The sequence below is a fragment of the Myotis daubentonii genome, chromosome 2 (genome assembly GCF_963259705.1).
Source record: "Myotis daubentonii chromosome 2, mMyoDau2.1, whole genome shotgun sequence".
NCBI lineage: Eukaryota > Metazoa > Chordata > Mammalia > Chiroptera > Vespertilionidae > Myotis > Myotis daubentonii.
The window spans coordinates 53,574,693-53,590,005 of record NC_081841.1 but is presented as its reverse complement, the minus strand read 5'-3'; the positions used below and the strand labels follow the sequence as shown (position 1 = coordinate 53,590,005).

General features: G+C 41.7%; 1 protein-coding gene across 1 annotated transcript in view; it reads right to left on the bottom strand.

Moving 5' to 3' along the window:
* Positions 1-9,592: 9,592 nt before the first annotated feature.
* Positions 9,593-15,313, bottom strand: part of SP1 (Sp1 transcription factor) — a 31,760-nt gene continuing 26,039 nt past the window's right edge. The window contains exon 6 of the mRNA XM_059683041.1: positions 9,593-13,898. Coding sequence (XP_059539024.1) covers positions 13,585-13,898 — 314 coding nt within the window. The 3' untranslated portion in view covers positions 9,593-13,584. The remainder of the gene's footprint in view (positions 13,899-15,313) is intronic.

Genomic DNA, 15,313 nt, shown 5'->3' with positions numbered 1-15,313 from the left:
CATTTTGAAGGAGGCAGCAGACCTGCCCCTGGCCAGAGCTTCCTTCAGATACAGGGCCCTGGGGCTTCTGATCCCTCAGTCCCCTACTCCGCCCTCCTCCCTCTTTCCAGTCTCTGTGGGGGAGATGGCTGCTGTGGGGGAGAGGATGGGTGTGGGGAAAAGCAAGGAGAGGGAGGAGCAGAGAACCAATCTCATATCCTCCTCTATTCAGCCACCTCCTCTTTTCTCTGCAAGTGGGAGGAGGGGGCCTTGGAGGCCCAGCTGAGAACCCAGTGATGCTTAACTTCAAACCTCTGCCCTTTGCTGACCCTGGGAAAAAATTACAGGATCCTGTTAGCTAAGAAACCAAAGTGAGGTCAAGTGCACAAAGCCAGCCGTTCAGCTATGCCCAAGATCCCTTCTAACCCTTATCTAACCCTTTTTAGGTCTAAGTCCATAACTCCCTGAGCAGAGAGAGACTTCACAGCCCATACTAGAGTTTACCTCATTTTCCAAATTCAAGAATCAGAAATCAGTTATATAAAATTTCTTGGATTTAAAAAAAATCACATTGAAAATGGTATCATGCCGAAACCGGTTTGGCTCAGTGGATAGAGCTTCGACTTGCGGACTGAGGGGTCCCAGGTTCGATTCCGGTCAAGGGCATGTACCTGGGTTGCGGGCACATCCCCAGTGGGGAGTGTGCAGGAGGCAGCTGATCGATGTTTCTCTCTCATCGATGTTTCTAACTCTCTATCTCTCTCCCTTCCTCTCTGTAAAAAATCAATAAAATATATTTTTAAAAAAATGGTATCATGCCGAAACTGGTTTGGCTCAGTGGATAGAGCGTCGGCCTGCGGACTGAAAGGTCCCAGGTTCGATTCTGGTCAAGGGCATGTACCTTGGTTGTGGGCACATCCTCAGTGGGGAGTGTGCAGGAGGCAGCTGGTTGATGTTTCTCTCTCATCGATGTTTCTAACTCTCTATCTCTCTCCTTTCCTCTCTGTAAAAACTCAATAAAATATATTTAAAAAAAAGAAAATGGTATCATGGTAAACTTTATGTTGCCAGAATTTTAAAAATCACTTTGAGTCACACACTGAACCAATCACTATTAATGAGAATGTAACAAACTTCTATTGAGCACCTATGTGCTAGGACACAGGTAGGGTTATGCATTTATAATCACCCCATCTAATTCTCCCATTAAACTATTTGTTATTATTTTTTAAAATTATTATTATCACTTTATAGGTAAGAAAGCTGAATTCAGGTAACTTGCCCAAGATGATTTGAACCTAGGTAAGTCTGACTCCAAAGCCCAGGCCCAAAAGAAGAAGAAGAAAAAAAGAGCCCAGGTCCTATTCTTTGCATTATGCCTGAAAACAAGTACAAAACACAGCAATAAAAATATTTCCATTTAGTACAGCACTTGAATATTTGAATTTGGATGGTTGAGAGAAAAATATACCACTACCTGCCAGCAGGCCACTAACTAGAAAGGGAAGGTACAGTTCAAACTATAACCACCAGAGGTCAGCAGATATAGGAGAAACGTAGGTGCAGGGAGGGGCCAGCAACAGCCTCTTCTGATGATTAATGCCCATGGTACACTTCTGTATCAATTTTTTAAAAAGTATTTATTGATTTGAGAGAGGGAGAGAAACATCAATTTGTTGTTCCACTTATTTATGCATTCCTTGGTTGATATTTTTTAAATGTTTTTATTTTTTAGTATATATATACATGTCGTTAAATGATATATTTATACATACATACATAGGGTTATTACACAAATACACATATATATGCATAATATATATATAAACACAAAATTGTCTTTCTTTTTTTTTTTTGGAGTTGTCATTTTATTTGATGGCACCTAGAAACATCCTTATCGTGCACAAACATAGACTTCAAATTTTGTTTTTTGTCAATTATGTTTGCAATTTATGTTTTTTGTGCTTATGTTCATGTTTTAAGTAGGCAATTTATTTGCTACTCTTTATTGATTAAAGCATTACATATGTCTCCCTTTTCCCCCATTGACCTCTCCCCAGCCACTCCTAAACCCCAGCAAATGCCCTCACCCCCCTAGTGTCTGTGTCCATTGGTTATGCTATATGCATGCATACACGTCCTTTAGTTGATCTCTTACCTCCCACCCCCACCCCTGCCTTTCCTCTGAAATATGATCGTCTGTTGGAAGTATTTCTGTCTCTGGATCTATTTTTGTTCATCAGTTTATGTTGTTCATTATATTCCATAAATGAGTGAGATCATGTGATATTTATCTTTCTCCGACTGGCTTATTTCGCTTAGCATAATGCTCTCCATGTCATCCATGCTGTTACAAATGGTAAGAGTTCCTTCTTTTTATAGCAGCGAAGTATTCCACTGTGTAGATGTACCAGTTTTTTAATCCACTCATCTGCTGATGGGCACTTAGACTGTTTCCAAATCTCAGCTACTGTAAGTTGTGCTGCTATGAACATAGGGGTGCATATATCCTTTCTGATTGGTATTTCTGATTTCTTGGGATATATTCCTAGAAGTGGGATTACTGGGTCAAATGGGAGTTCCATTTTTAATTTTTTGAGGAAACTCCATACTGTTTTCCACAGTGGCTTCACCAGACTGCATTCCCAGCAGCAGTGCACGAGGGTTTCTTTTTCTCCACATCCTTTCTTTATTGATTTTTTAGAGAGAAAAGAAGTGAGGTTAGAGAGATAGAAACTTCAATGAGAGAGAAATATCATCAATGGGTTGCCTCCTGCACGCCCCCCATAGGGGATCGAGCCCACAACCTGGGCATATGCCCTGATCAGGAATCAAATTGGTGGCCTCTGGGTTCCTGGGTGGATGCCCAACCACTGAGCTACACCAGCTGGGCTGATTCTTTGTGTCCTGACCTTGGTGTATCAGAATGATGCTCTTTCCAACTGAACTACCCACCCAGGGCCATCTCCTATATCTATTAAGCTGCAGGGACTGTAAAAATACGAAAGGAGAGCACAGGGTGTGTAGAGGGAATGTCAGCATGGAAATGGAAGGGAAAAACTATAGCTTGTGCTGCAACAGCAAGACAATGGCTCAGAAACAGCAGTAATCATTTCCACAGGTGTGAGTAGCTGGCTCCCACAGGAATTAGAGAGAGAGGGGATCAGTTCCCTTCTTCTCTAGCTACTAGCCTTCTGTCCCCCTGGTGGCTGTCTGGAAACACTTTCTGCCTTAGACAAGGGGGGAAGGTCTGAGTATTGATTCTTTGATTCTTGAGCCTTTCTTTGGGAACCTGAATCAAAGGAGAGTAAAAGCGCCAGTAGCTGTGAAGCCAAAGCTAGAGTAATGATGAGGGCTGGAGGTAGATGGACAGCTGCCCATCCCTTTTTGGGAGTTTGCAGGACCCTGTCTGTGAGATGACTAGACTGTACTTAGTTACAGCTATCTTCCTTCACCAGCTTCCAGATCAGATAAGTCCTAGGTAGGAGGGATGATGGGGAGGAGTTGAAGGTCAAATAACTTCTTGTTTCTGGAGTGTCTCATGAGACTATCTCCGCTAGAGGGGAGTGAGGTAAGGATCAGGCAGGAAGAAGGAATCTCCTCACTCAAAGCCTTGGATAACTACTTGTCTCAAAGACAAACATTTCAGTGGGGTTTATGGGAAATATACCTGCTCTGGGCAGAGTTTAGAGTTGAGATGGTGATAGAAGGAGTGAAAACCTGAGGTAAGGGATTAGGAAGGTCCTGAGAAAGGATCTCAGCATAGGAATAAAGGCTTCCTGGATAAACATAGACAGAGATCTTCATCAGAATCCCCTGATTAAAGTCTGCAGAGGCCCAATAATTGACCTTTGACCCCACCGACTACAAGGCTAAAGCACGTTTATTCATTCAATTCAGAAAATATATATTAGGTCCCAGTCTTAAGGTATTTCATTAGGTGCTGGGCCTGCAATGATATGTGATTCCTGCCTTTCAAGAACTCATAGTCTAGCCTGGTCAGTCATTGAGCTTGGACCCATGAACCAAGAGGTCACTGGTTTGATTCCTGGCCAGGGCCACATGATAGATGTTTCTCTCTTATCAATGTTTCTTCCTCTCTCTCCCTCTCCCTTCCTCTCTCTCTAAAATAACTAACTAACTAAATAAATAAATACACATTTAAAAAATCTTCTTAAACAAACAAAAATTAAATAAGTAAATAAGATTCTAAATAAGCAGAAAGATCAAATAAGCTAATTCTGTCCAGGGCATAAAAGACAGGGGAAGAAAGGTGCCCAGAGGGTTTCACAGAAAAAGGAATCTTTAAATTGTCTCAAAAATAAACACACTGAAAATAACTAAAAGGAAGGTGATTGCTATAGGCAAAGGGAATCGCAATAATGCACACAAAGAAAAAACAGGAAAAAAGCCCTAACTGGTTTGGCTCAGTGGATAGAGCGTCAGCCTGCGGACTGAAAGGTCCCAGGTTCGATTTCGATCAAAGGGCATGTACGTTGGTTGTGGGCACATCCCCAGTAGGAGGTGGGCAGGAGGCAGCTGATCGATGTTTCTCCCATTGATGTTTCTAACTCTCTATCCCTCTCCCTTCCTCTCTGTAAAAAATTAATAAAATATATTTTTTTTTAAAAAAAGGATACACACAAAGTGTATGCATTGGGGGAAGAGGGTGTGAGCAGGAGAAAGGTATGAGATATAAAATCACCCTAGAGATAGACTGAGACCAGATTGGAAAGGTTTTCTATTCTGTATCAAGGAGCTTAGACTTTTCCATGCCCTAACCGGTTTGGTTCAGTGGATAGAGCTTCGGCCTGTGGACTCAAGGGTCCCAGGTTCGATTCCGGTCAAGGGCATGTACCTTGGTTGCGGGCACATCCCAGTGGGGAGTGTGCAGGAGGCGGCTGATCGATGTTTCTCTCTCATCGATGTTTCTAACTCTCTATCCCTCTCCCTTCCTCTCTGTAAAAAAAATCAATAAAATATATTAAAAAAAAAAAAAAGATTAGACTTTTCCTGAGAGCAAAGGATTTTAGGCAAGGGTCTGGTAGCAATGTGGAAGATGGATGACTGGGGTTCAGGGAAACTAAAAGCAAGGTCAGCTACAAGACCTAAGAGTAGCCACAGTGAGTACCAGGAGAGTGGAAATCTAAAAAAAAAGAGAGAGAGATGCATTGTATTGGACAGGATTGGTAATGAAATGAATGCTGGGAGATAAGATGATCCTGAGAGTTCAAGTATAAAGGCTCAAGGGGTAGTAATACTGTTAAGTGAGATGGAGAACACAAGGGTTATTTCCCCTTCTTACATGTTGAATTTGAGTTCTCTCTGGATCCAGATGAGTATGTTCAGTAAGCAGGCTGCCAGGTTGAGAGAAAATTTAGGGCTTAAGATTTGGGAGTCACCAACCTAGATTTAATAACTAAAGAGTAGCCCTAGCCGGTTTGCCTCAGTGGATAGAGCGTCAGCCTATGGATTAAAGGGTCCCTGTTTGATTCTAGTCAGGGACATAGGCCCAGGTTGCAGGCTCAATCCCCAGTAGCGGGCGTGCAGGAGGCAGCTGATCAATGAGTCTCCCTCATCATTGATGTTTCTCTCTCTCTCTCTCCCTTCCTCTCTGAAATTTAAAAAAAAAAAAAAAAAAAGAGTGGATGTAACTTGCTTATGGGGGTGAAAGTAGAGTACAGAAAGGACACACGACAGGGAAACACCAACATTCAAGGGACAGACGAAATGCCTATGAAGGAGACTAAAAATAGTCAGAAAGGCTAATGGAGAACCAGGAGAGTATCAGTTTCACATTCCATGGGAAGAAAGCTCTAAGATGCATGTAGCTGCAGCGATGTCTGAGGCTAATGACTGAAAGACCACTGGAGCTGCAACCAGGTAGAGGATGTTTGTAAGAAAGAATTTGGTAAACGATGGGCACTGAACTAAGTGCCCTGAGGGGTGAATAAGAGGAAAATTGAGTAAAAAGTATTTTCAATAACTTTGGAAATGAAAAGAACTAGATCAGTAGCTTGAAGAGGAAGTAAAGGTTTACAAAATGGAGGGAGGGAAGGGATTTTAACATGCTGATAGGCTGACAAAAGAGAACCCAGACAAGACGGAAAACAAAGAAAAATTTAAGAAAATGAGCACAGGTGACAGGGTTGAGCTTGCAAAGGAAAAATATTTTTCCTAAGAAATTGGTGAATACATCAATGTTTATAGGGAGGGATAGGAGAGAGAAGTTTGAGGAAATTCATGCTTCTGTTTTCTCCATGAAATAGGAAGCAAATCATCTGCTGAAAAACAGGGTCAGGCTTGGGAAACTTGAAATGAATAGCATGTCTCCCTCACCAGGCTACGAAGTACGTGGTGGCCTGTCTTATTTCATTTTTTATATTCAGCCTAACTTAATGTAAAGCACATAGTAAGGGCTCAATGTTTATTGAATCAATAGGTGGCACTATTATTATAGGCCCATTTAAGGCTGCAAAACCAAAACCAAAACAAACAAAAAACAACCTCCCCTCACCCGCCCCCCCCCATAAAGTCAAATGTTAAAATGTTATATTGCTGTTATATTTCCATAAGAAAATCAAATGGCTGGGTTTACCCATGGCTAAGTGATTGAAAAAGCAGATAGAGTCAAATGCACAAGATAATTGAGAATGTTGGTAGTCATAGTATAAACAATTGATCAAGGATTCTTACATAGGAAGGAAAGTGAAGCTGTAGGCTGATGGAAAACTGGAAAGGCTGTCAAAATAATGTCAATTTCAGTTTCAGATGGGTTCACAACCCAGATTCAATTATGTTAGAAACAGGCTGGTATTAACTGAATGTAAAATATGTTAAGGCTAGACCTCGGTTCCCAAACACAATTCTACGATAAAAAGAATCAAGGCCCTGGCTGGTGTGGCTGTTGGTTGAGTGATGATATCCTATGCAGCAATTAAAGGTTGCTGGTTAGGGCACATACCATGTTGTGGGTTTGATTCCTGGTTGGGGTGCCTATCGGAGGCAACTGATCTCATATTGATGTGTTTGTTTGTTCTCTCTCTCTCTCTCTCTCTCTCTCTCTCTCTCTCTCTCTCTCCCTCTCTCTCTCTCTCTCCCTCCCTTCCTCTCTAAAATCAATAAAAACGTATTTTAAAAAATGTTTAAAAGAAAAAGGCTCCTTGGATAAATGGCTGATTCTAGAGCTGGGACAGGGAAAAAACAAAATGAGCCTGAAGCATTGTATCAGAAAGCAAGAAAGGGCTCAAAAAAAAAAAATAATAAAATAAAAGGATGTAGACATATCCAAGGGACATAGGAGCCAACCTGAAAGAGCTGGCAATGGCCAAAGCTGGGACAATTTTAGCAGCAAAATAATGTAGTGTTGGACTATCACAAACTATAAATTTACCCAATATTTCATTAAACCCAAGTATAAAAAAATGAGTGCATATAATAGAGGAGACAGTTTCCTCACAGAATCCCAAAAACTCTACGTAGATAGTACATAGAGGAAGCTTAATTCCCATTAAAGGTGGGGTAGACTTACTGACTTGCCTACAAATAGGGACACTAGATAAATCTTGTCAAACACTACCTTAACCAAGTGATGAAGGTTAGCATTAGTAATGTCATGTGGTAATCACATACCCCTTGACAAGATGTGATGAGAAGGGCATTTCACCTTATGGTATTTTTTCCAAAAACCCATAAGCTCAGTCAAATAATGAGAAAAACATCAAATTCAGATTTGGGGATATTCTACAGGACACCTGGGCAATAATCCCAAAGACTGTCCTGGTTATGAAAAACAAAAACTGGGACAGACTAGAGATTAGGTAAATATATCAACTAAATCCAGTGTGGTACCCTGGAATGGGTCCTGAAACAGAAAGAGGACATTAATGGAAAAACTAGTGAAATCTAGAGGTTTACCTAATGTAATGTATCAATGTCAGTTTCTTAGTTTTAACAATGTTCCATGATGTTAACAATGGGAACTCTATGTATATCTCTGCAACCTTCTTTTAAATTTAAAAGTATTCCAGCCAAAACCGGTTTGGCTCAGTGGATAGAGCTTCAGCCTGCGGACTGAAAGGTCCCAGGTTCGATTCCGATCAAGGGCATGTACCTGGGTTGCGGGCACATCTCCAGTGGGGGATGTGCAGGAGGCAGCTGATCGATGTTTCTCTCTCATCGATGTTTCTAGCTCTCTCTCTCTCTCCCCCTTCCTCTCTGTAAAAAAATCAATAAAATATATTAAAAAAAATAAAATAAAATAAAAGTATTCCAAAATAAAAAGCTTATTAAACAAGAGTTGGTGCTGCCTGTTCCTTGTGGACCTCCACATTTCTATTAAGTCATGGCATACTGATCTGCTCATGACAGTTTACCTGGAAGTTAAGTGTAAGGCAACTGTGCATGTATGGGAATACAAAGGTGTAGCTGGAAATCTTCGTTGGGTTCAGTATATTAAGTTATGGCTATATACTCCCCATTCCCAACCCTCTTAACACACCAGAGACATGCCTTTTTTATTAAAAAAAAACAAAACTTTTAATTGGTTTACAAAGGAGCTACAGACTACATTGAAACTAATCTTTGTACAAAAAGGCCAAAAAAAAAAAAAAAAAGCCCCCAAAACACCCAGAGACAAAAGGTAGGAGACACAAGATAGATACAAAAGAGCAGGAAGAAACTGAAAGACAAGAGATTAGCATCATACATACCGAATGGGTGGGGGTGGGGAGAGAACAAGATGAAAGAGCATTTAAAAGTATTTCCCCACACAGCTCTGGTGATAATCTAATTAGAACCAACAACCAACACAACATGAAATCATTAGGTTTAAAAAGGCAACAGTGGTAGGAAGACTGGTTATCACCAGTGTTGAAACTTGTTTTAGGCACCAGAGACTGGAGCAACGCCCCTCTCCTCCCGCGCCCCCTGCCCCGCGCCCCCAAGGATGGCAGATTCAGGAAGAGGAGGCAGGCTCTCAGGCAGCTGCCATTGGTGTGTGTAGAAGGGGAATCCTCAGGTCAATCTCAGCATATTTTCCCCAAGTCTTTGAACCCTGGATTTCAGATGAGAGCTATGGGATGCCATTGGGAGAAAGGGGTGATCAGAAATATGAGGACCTGTCCTTGTCCCCACTGTTCAAGAGCAATTGCTGGGAAAGTGGAGGACTGAGCAGACAAAGTCCATTCCCCTGTGGAAAAGGCACAGTGTCATTCCTGAAGGTGAGGCAGAGAAAAACACACCCCAGGAGAGATAGCAACAGTTGTCACTACCTGCAGTCCCAGCTTAATCCCACTTATGTATTTTTTTCCTGATACTCAAGGAGTTGAGGGACAATCACACCTCTTCTCCCTTAGCAGTCACAAGGAAAGGCTGGAATTGATGAGGAAAGGGGAAAATGGGACAAAAATACTAATTTCTCTCAAATGAACTTTGTGGAGGAAACCTTTTTGAGTTTGGGAAGTCAAAGTGGAGAAGACCTCGGAAGGAACGAATCCAGGGACGGCCCTTTTTTTCCTTTCCCAGCCTTCAAATTGAGGCAAGCAAGCCAAATCTAAGAGAGGGAGTAGGAATTTAAGCTTAAGGCTGCTTTATGTCCTCCTGGGGGCTGGTGTTTAGGGAAGGCAGACAAAGAAAAGAAACAGGTCAACCTCAAAGCTGGTCTGCTCATCCTCCTAGAAGAGGTCTGTAGCCCAGGAGGAGAGCCAAGAGAGGCACCAGAGAGCAAAGGCTCCCAAACAAAAGTAAAGCAACCTGCCCATATTTTATCAGCAGTTTTCCAGGATTGGAGAAGTGCCATGTCCTCCTCCCTTTCCCCAAAGCTACTGCTACCACCTTTCATCCTTGCACATAAGTTACTGGCTCTCTTCTAAGGGAGATGAAACTCTGAGATTTCACATTTCTCCCTCCCAACTCCAATAACCTACCAAGCTTTGAATAGGGGTGAGGAGAGGTATGCAAAGGGCACCTCATTTGAGGCAGCTAGACTATCCTCATTTCCTTGGTACCTAGATCTCCAAAACTCGTTTGATCTGATCCCAAGGTCCAAAAGGCATCAGGGTACTTACAATTGAATGAAAACTTTAAGCAAGTAGCACCAGGGCTCCCCCAAAGCATAACAGGGGCTTGATTAATACCCTCAGAAGAACCCCTCAAAAAGTATATAAATTTATTGCGTCCTAGCAAAGATCTGCAGCTTCCAGTATTCACACAATGTGAAGATATTAATACAAAATATATTCTGAAAGTCAAACATCTGCAGTTCATAGTGCTTTCTCAGATTTGTTAAAAAAATACAATGCTGTTTCCTATATAGGATATACAAAAGCAAAAAATATATATATGTATATAGTAGAAATAAACCAATCAGCCATAGTAATTTACAGCTTTTGTCTCTAACCCTTCCCCAATCATAATCTTTACCCCACACTGCAGTCTATACTTTCTGGGATAAAAGGTTCTATTTATTCTGAACCAGGCTGAGAAATATCCATTTAATTTCATGCTATACAGCACCTACAAACATGGTGCCAGCTGGGAGGTCCCTGCAGGACGATGGGTTGTCACTGCTCTGGGTAAAAAGTGAGACAAATAAATGATAAGCAGATGAAAGTGAATGGGCAACCTGAAAGGACAAGGGAATGAGTGCTACAATGTTACCATTCCTTTGGGTATGCCCTACCCTGCACAGTTTGGTCATTTAAAAAAAATAAAAAAGAAACTCATGTAAAATTTTTAGAATCAATATGCCTGTCAGTCACATTTATTTCTGCTGGCCAAAAGTTCAGGGAAAGGGATTTTCAACAATAAGCTCCTGACTCAAGGAATGTAGGCTCCCAATTTCCTGTGGAAAAGACTGAGTGGCTCACTGCTGCTGGGAGACAAAAGCAGAAGCTGCTCCAGTTGTGGGGCCAAACAAGATACTGGATCTGGAGCTTCCTTGGTGAGAATAGGGCAATTGGAAAGAACTGGATGTAAATTCACTCATAGTAATGCTAACGAAAGTGGGGAGGGTAAACCAACATTCTATTCCAGAGAGAAACTTCATCAAAATAATGTTCTAAAAGCTTGTATTTCTCAGCTTCATTAAGCTAGTTTGTCTCTAATAATGTCTTACTGGGGAAGATTCCATTTCTTGAAATGCTCTAGTAAAATACTGCAAACTCCAGTGAGTTGTCCTGCCCCTTTCCTCCAAAAGATGCCTATGTACATGATTACAGACATAAAATAACAGGTTCTGAGTTCTACCTTTCAAGGAATAAAGGGTAGGACATGTGGTTGGGCATGGATAACTTTTACTTTAGTATTAACAAAATCTGACCTGGGGAAAGTTCCTTGCAATGGTTCCTGAGTGTTAATAACAGTATTAAGTCTTCAGAAAAAGAACCAAATGGAGTGAACTATTGTTTACAATATTAACAGTTATTGTATTTCAGGTTAAACAATAACACAAACTTACCCAAACCCTAATTCAGATAGATTTTATAAAAATATATAGTGGAATCATAGCATCATCTATTTGTAGTCAAGGTAAAAATATTTATGAAAGGAACTAAGATTCTGCTATAGATGGTTTCTCTTTCAAACACAAAAAATAGTATCTTCTTTTTTAAAAGTGCAGTAGAATATCCCCCATTCATAATTGTAACTAATTTATTAGCATAAGCAAAGAAATGACCTCAGGAACATACCCAGGTTTTAAAATAGATTTCTAGGTAATGGGCCTGAAAGGCATTTTGATCTGAATTTGATTTATTTTCCAACAATTTTAAATATAATTTCTCATCTGTGTGTAGATATATACAGGCACAAACACACATTCACACATGGTCATACATAAACATTTCACTATCAGATCAGGGTAATTTTTATTGCCGGTCTCTTAGTAATGGCTAACAGAAAACCTATCCCCAACCTAACAGATTACACACATACACACAGCCATTTCCACACTTCCTCACAGTGAAAAGCCCTCTGACAAGATACCAGAAGGTCAAGAGAGACGATGTTTTAATGGCTGGGCCTTGAGGACAACTCTGGTTGCATTTAAATCTCAGTACCAAATGCACTGAGTTCCCTGCCGCTATAATTTTTGGATCAGTCTCTTCAGGAATCAGGCCATGAAGAAAACAGGATAATTTCTCCCAATCTCTCCTATAAACCACAGTGGTAAGACAAGATTTATTTTTGTTCTGGGCTATCATTCCCCTGATCATGTGCTTCCTTTTCCCTTAGGAAGCACCCAAGGAAGAGTTAAGGGAAAAGATCAAACCACTGCCTTGCCACTAGTACATGCTCTGGAGTTCTGCAGAATGGAAACCTGGAACAGATTCATTGCCTGATGCTCCTTAATAACATAATGAAAAAAGAAACTACTGGGGATGTTCAAAAGAGGAAGTATACTTCCTTTCAGAATGTGAACTCAGAAGTTTATGTGAAATCAAAGCTTAGAGCCACCTTGGAAGACAGCTATACAAAGTCCAAATACTCCCCTAACTCCTGAACTGGAATACTATGAGTCACTTCCAACTTCTGAACACATCATTTTCCTATTAAAATCCCCCACCTATTATCTGACCATCTTTTGATAGTTTATATAAACTAATCCTAAATTATAACCCTCAAAGGGTCTCTTGAACAATTACATAGAAATACTTCTGATTCTTGATGCTTAGAGCAGCTGATAGAGAGGTGCCTTTGACTCTTCAGCACCAAGAGGGTACCTGCGTCAGTAGTATTTTGAACACTCTCTCCACAGTTACTTCAAGCATCACCCTGGGCTTCAAGGTTTCTCTATTCTGCTGCTGGGACTAATGACTTTAAAAGATTCACAGAAGTGCCTCATCCAGGAATCACTACCAAAAACATGAAATGATCAGGTGAGAGAAAGGGAGACAGAAAGGATTGAGCCCAGAAAGGAGTGCAAGAAGCTGATCCCAAATAAAAAGACAAAATTAAGGAAAAACATTATGTATGTATATATAAACTAAAAGCAGAGCATATGGATGCTTCATCTACGTGGGAAGCCAAGACAACATCTATAAAAGCTTAATGTGTCACAAGGCTCAGCCATAAGAAATAAGGCAATATAAAAAAAATGACCAAGGTATTTTGGTCACAGAATGGTCTCTTTCCTCCTCCCAGCCAACCCCTGCAAATGCATCTCTATATATCTTTTATATATATATATATATATATAATATAGAATCTGCTTTTTTGTTTAAAAGTATTTCAATGATCATATATATTTATCAAGGCATGATGGCTTTAGGAAAGGGGGGAAATCCATCATGAGGGAGTTGAGAAGGGAAACACAGGACAGCGAGGTTGGGGTAAGAAATGTAAGAAACTGGGGTCAAACAAATGCTCATCAAAGGGTGGCACCCACAGAATTTTCACTGTTTCCCACTTCAAGGAGGTCCTGATGATATAGGTGAGTGCCAGGATCCCATCTCTTCTCTTGTATCCCCTCCCCCAATTCTTCCCACCACCATGCATTTTAATGCCTCATGGCTCTCTCTCCCACATGTCTCTTGGACCCATGCTACCTTGCATCCCAGGGTTAATGGGTATAGCCCATATGTCTCTGGCCCTGGGTGCCTGATCTCAGAAGCCATTGCCACTGATATTAATGGACTGAAGATCTGCCACCTGCATGACATTGATGCCACTGTTGGCAAGACGGGCAATACCCTCTGGACAGATGGCCTCCATAGCTACCATATTGGTGGTAATAAGGGCCGAAGAAGTGGCAGCACCACTGCCTTCTGAACCAGCCCCACTGTCCAGGGGCAAAGTGCCCACACTCAGGGCTACGCCTGTGCCTCCCTTCTTATTCTGATGGGTCTTGATATGCTTTGACAGGTGGTCACTCCTCATGAAGCGCTTGGGACACTCAGGGCAGGCAAATTTCTTCTCACCTAAGTAAAAAAAAAGAGAAAGAATATTAGAAACGAACATCTCAGGATGTAGGGGGTACCTTGTCCAATTACTGCTTTCAAACTTTATAAGCCATACTATTAGGCCAATTTTAGAAGGTGAAAAAAGAAAGAAAAATCTAATGAGTATCTTTTGCTTTTTGGAGGAAGAAAAACAGGTAAGGGTTGGGGAATAGCAGTTCCTGGCCATACATTTTCTTCACACCACAAACCCAAGAAGGAGAAAGTGTCTGTGCCCTGACTTCCCAGCGTAAGTCGCAAATTTCATTTTTCCTGGACAAACTCAATTGCCCACCCCCTGAACCAAACATCCTGTGGGGAAGCGATACAGTGACAGGCTTAAGCCAATCATGGCCCATTCCTGGAGGTGGGAGGATTAATCCTGCCCAAACCAGGTAATTATGAATAGAGACAGAGGGATTGTTTTCAAAGGAAACTTGGCTTTCTGGTACAAAGGAAGAGAGGAATAAATGAAAAACAAAAAAAGAAGAAAGGGATGGAGAGAGGGAAAGAGGTTGATATTCAGAAAGGAAGGATTAGAGCAAAAATGTCTGGCAGGACTGAGACTAAAAAGAGTAATTGGATCCTCCAAAATTCCACTCAACTAGCTCCTTCCTTCTCTTTAAAAAAAAATTTTATTTTATTATTTTTAAAATGTGTGGTTTTTTATTGATTTCAGAGAGGAAGATAGAAACATCAATGAGAGCAATGATGTAGTCATCATAGAGATGACTACACATCCCACCACCAGGGATTCAGGAATGCAACCCAGCCCTGGCTAGTGTTTCTCTGTGGTTAGAGCGTCAGCCCCTGCACTGAAGGGTCATAGGTTTGATTCCTGGTCAAGGGCATGTACCTGTGTTTCAGATTCCTCCCTGCTCCCAGTCAGGCCGAGTACAAGAGGCAATCAGTCAATGTGTCTCTCTCAACATTGGTGTTTTGTTTTGTTTTTCTCCCTCTCTCCCTCCCGCTCTCTCTGAAAGCAATGGGGGAAAAAAAATCCTCAGGTGAGAATTTTAAAAAAAAGGAAGAAAGAGACTGCAACCCAGGCATGTACCCTGATGGGGAATCGAACTGGCAACTTCTTGGTGCTAGGGACGAGATGCTCAACCAATTGAGCCACACCAGCTGGGCAGCTCCTTCCTTCCTTCCTTCCTTTTTTTTATAATGTACTAGGGGCCTGGTGCACGAAATTCGTGCACTGGGTGTGGGGCGGGGGGGGGAGTGTCCCTCAGCCCAGCCTGCCCCCTCTCACATATTGGGAGCCCTCAGGCATTGACCCCCATCACCCTCCAATCACAGGATCGGCCCCTTGCCCAGGCCGGACGCCTCTGGCTGAGGCGTCTGGCCTGGGCAGCGGGGACCCGCAGTGGCAGCGGCCCCGCGATCGTGGGCTT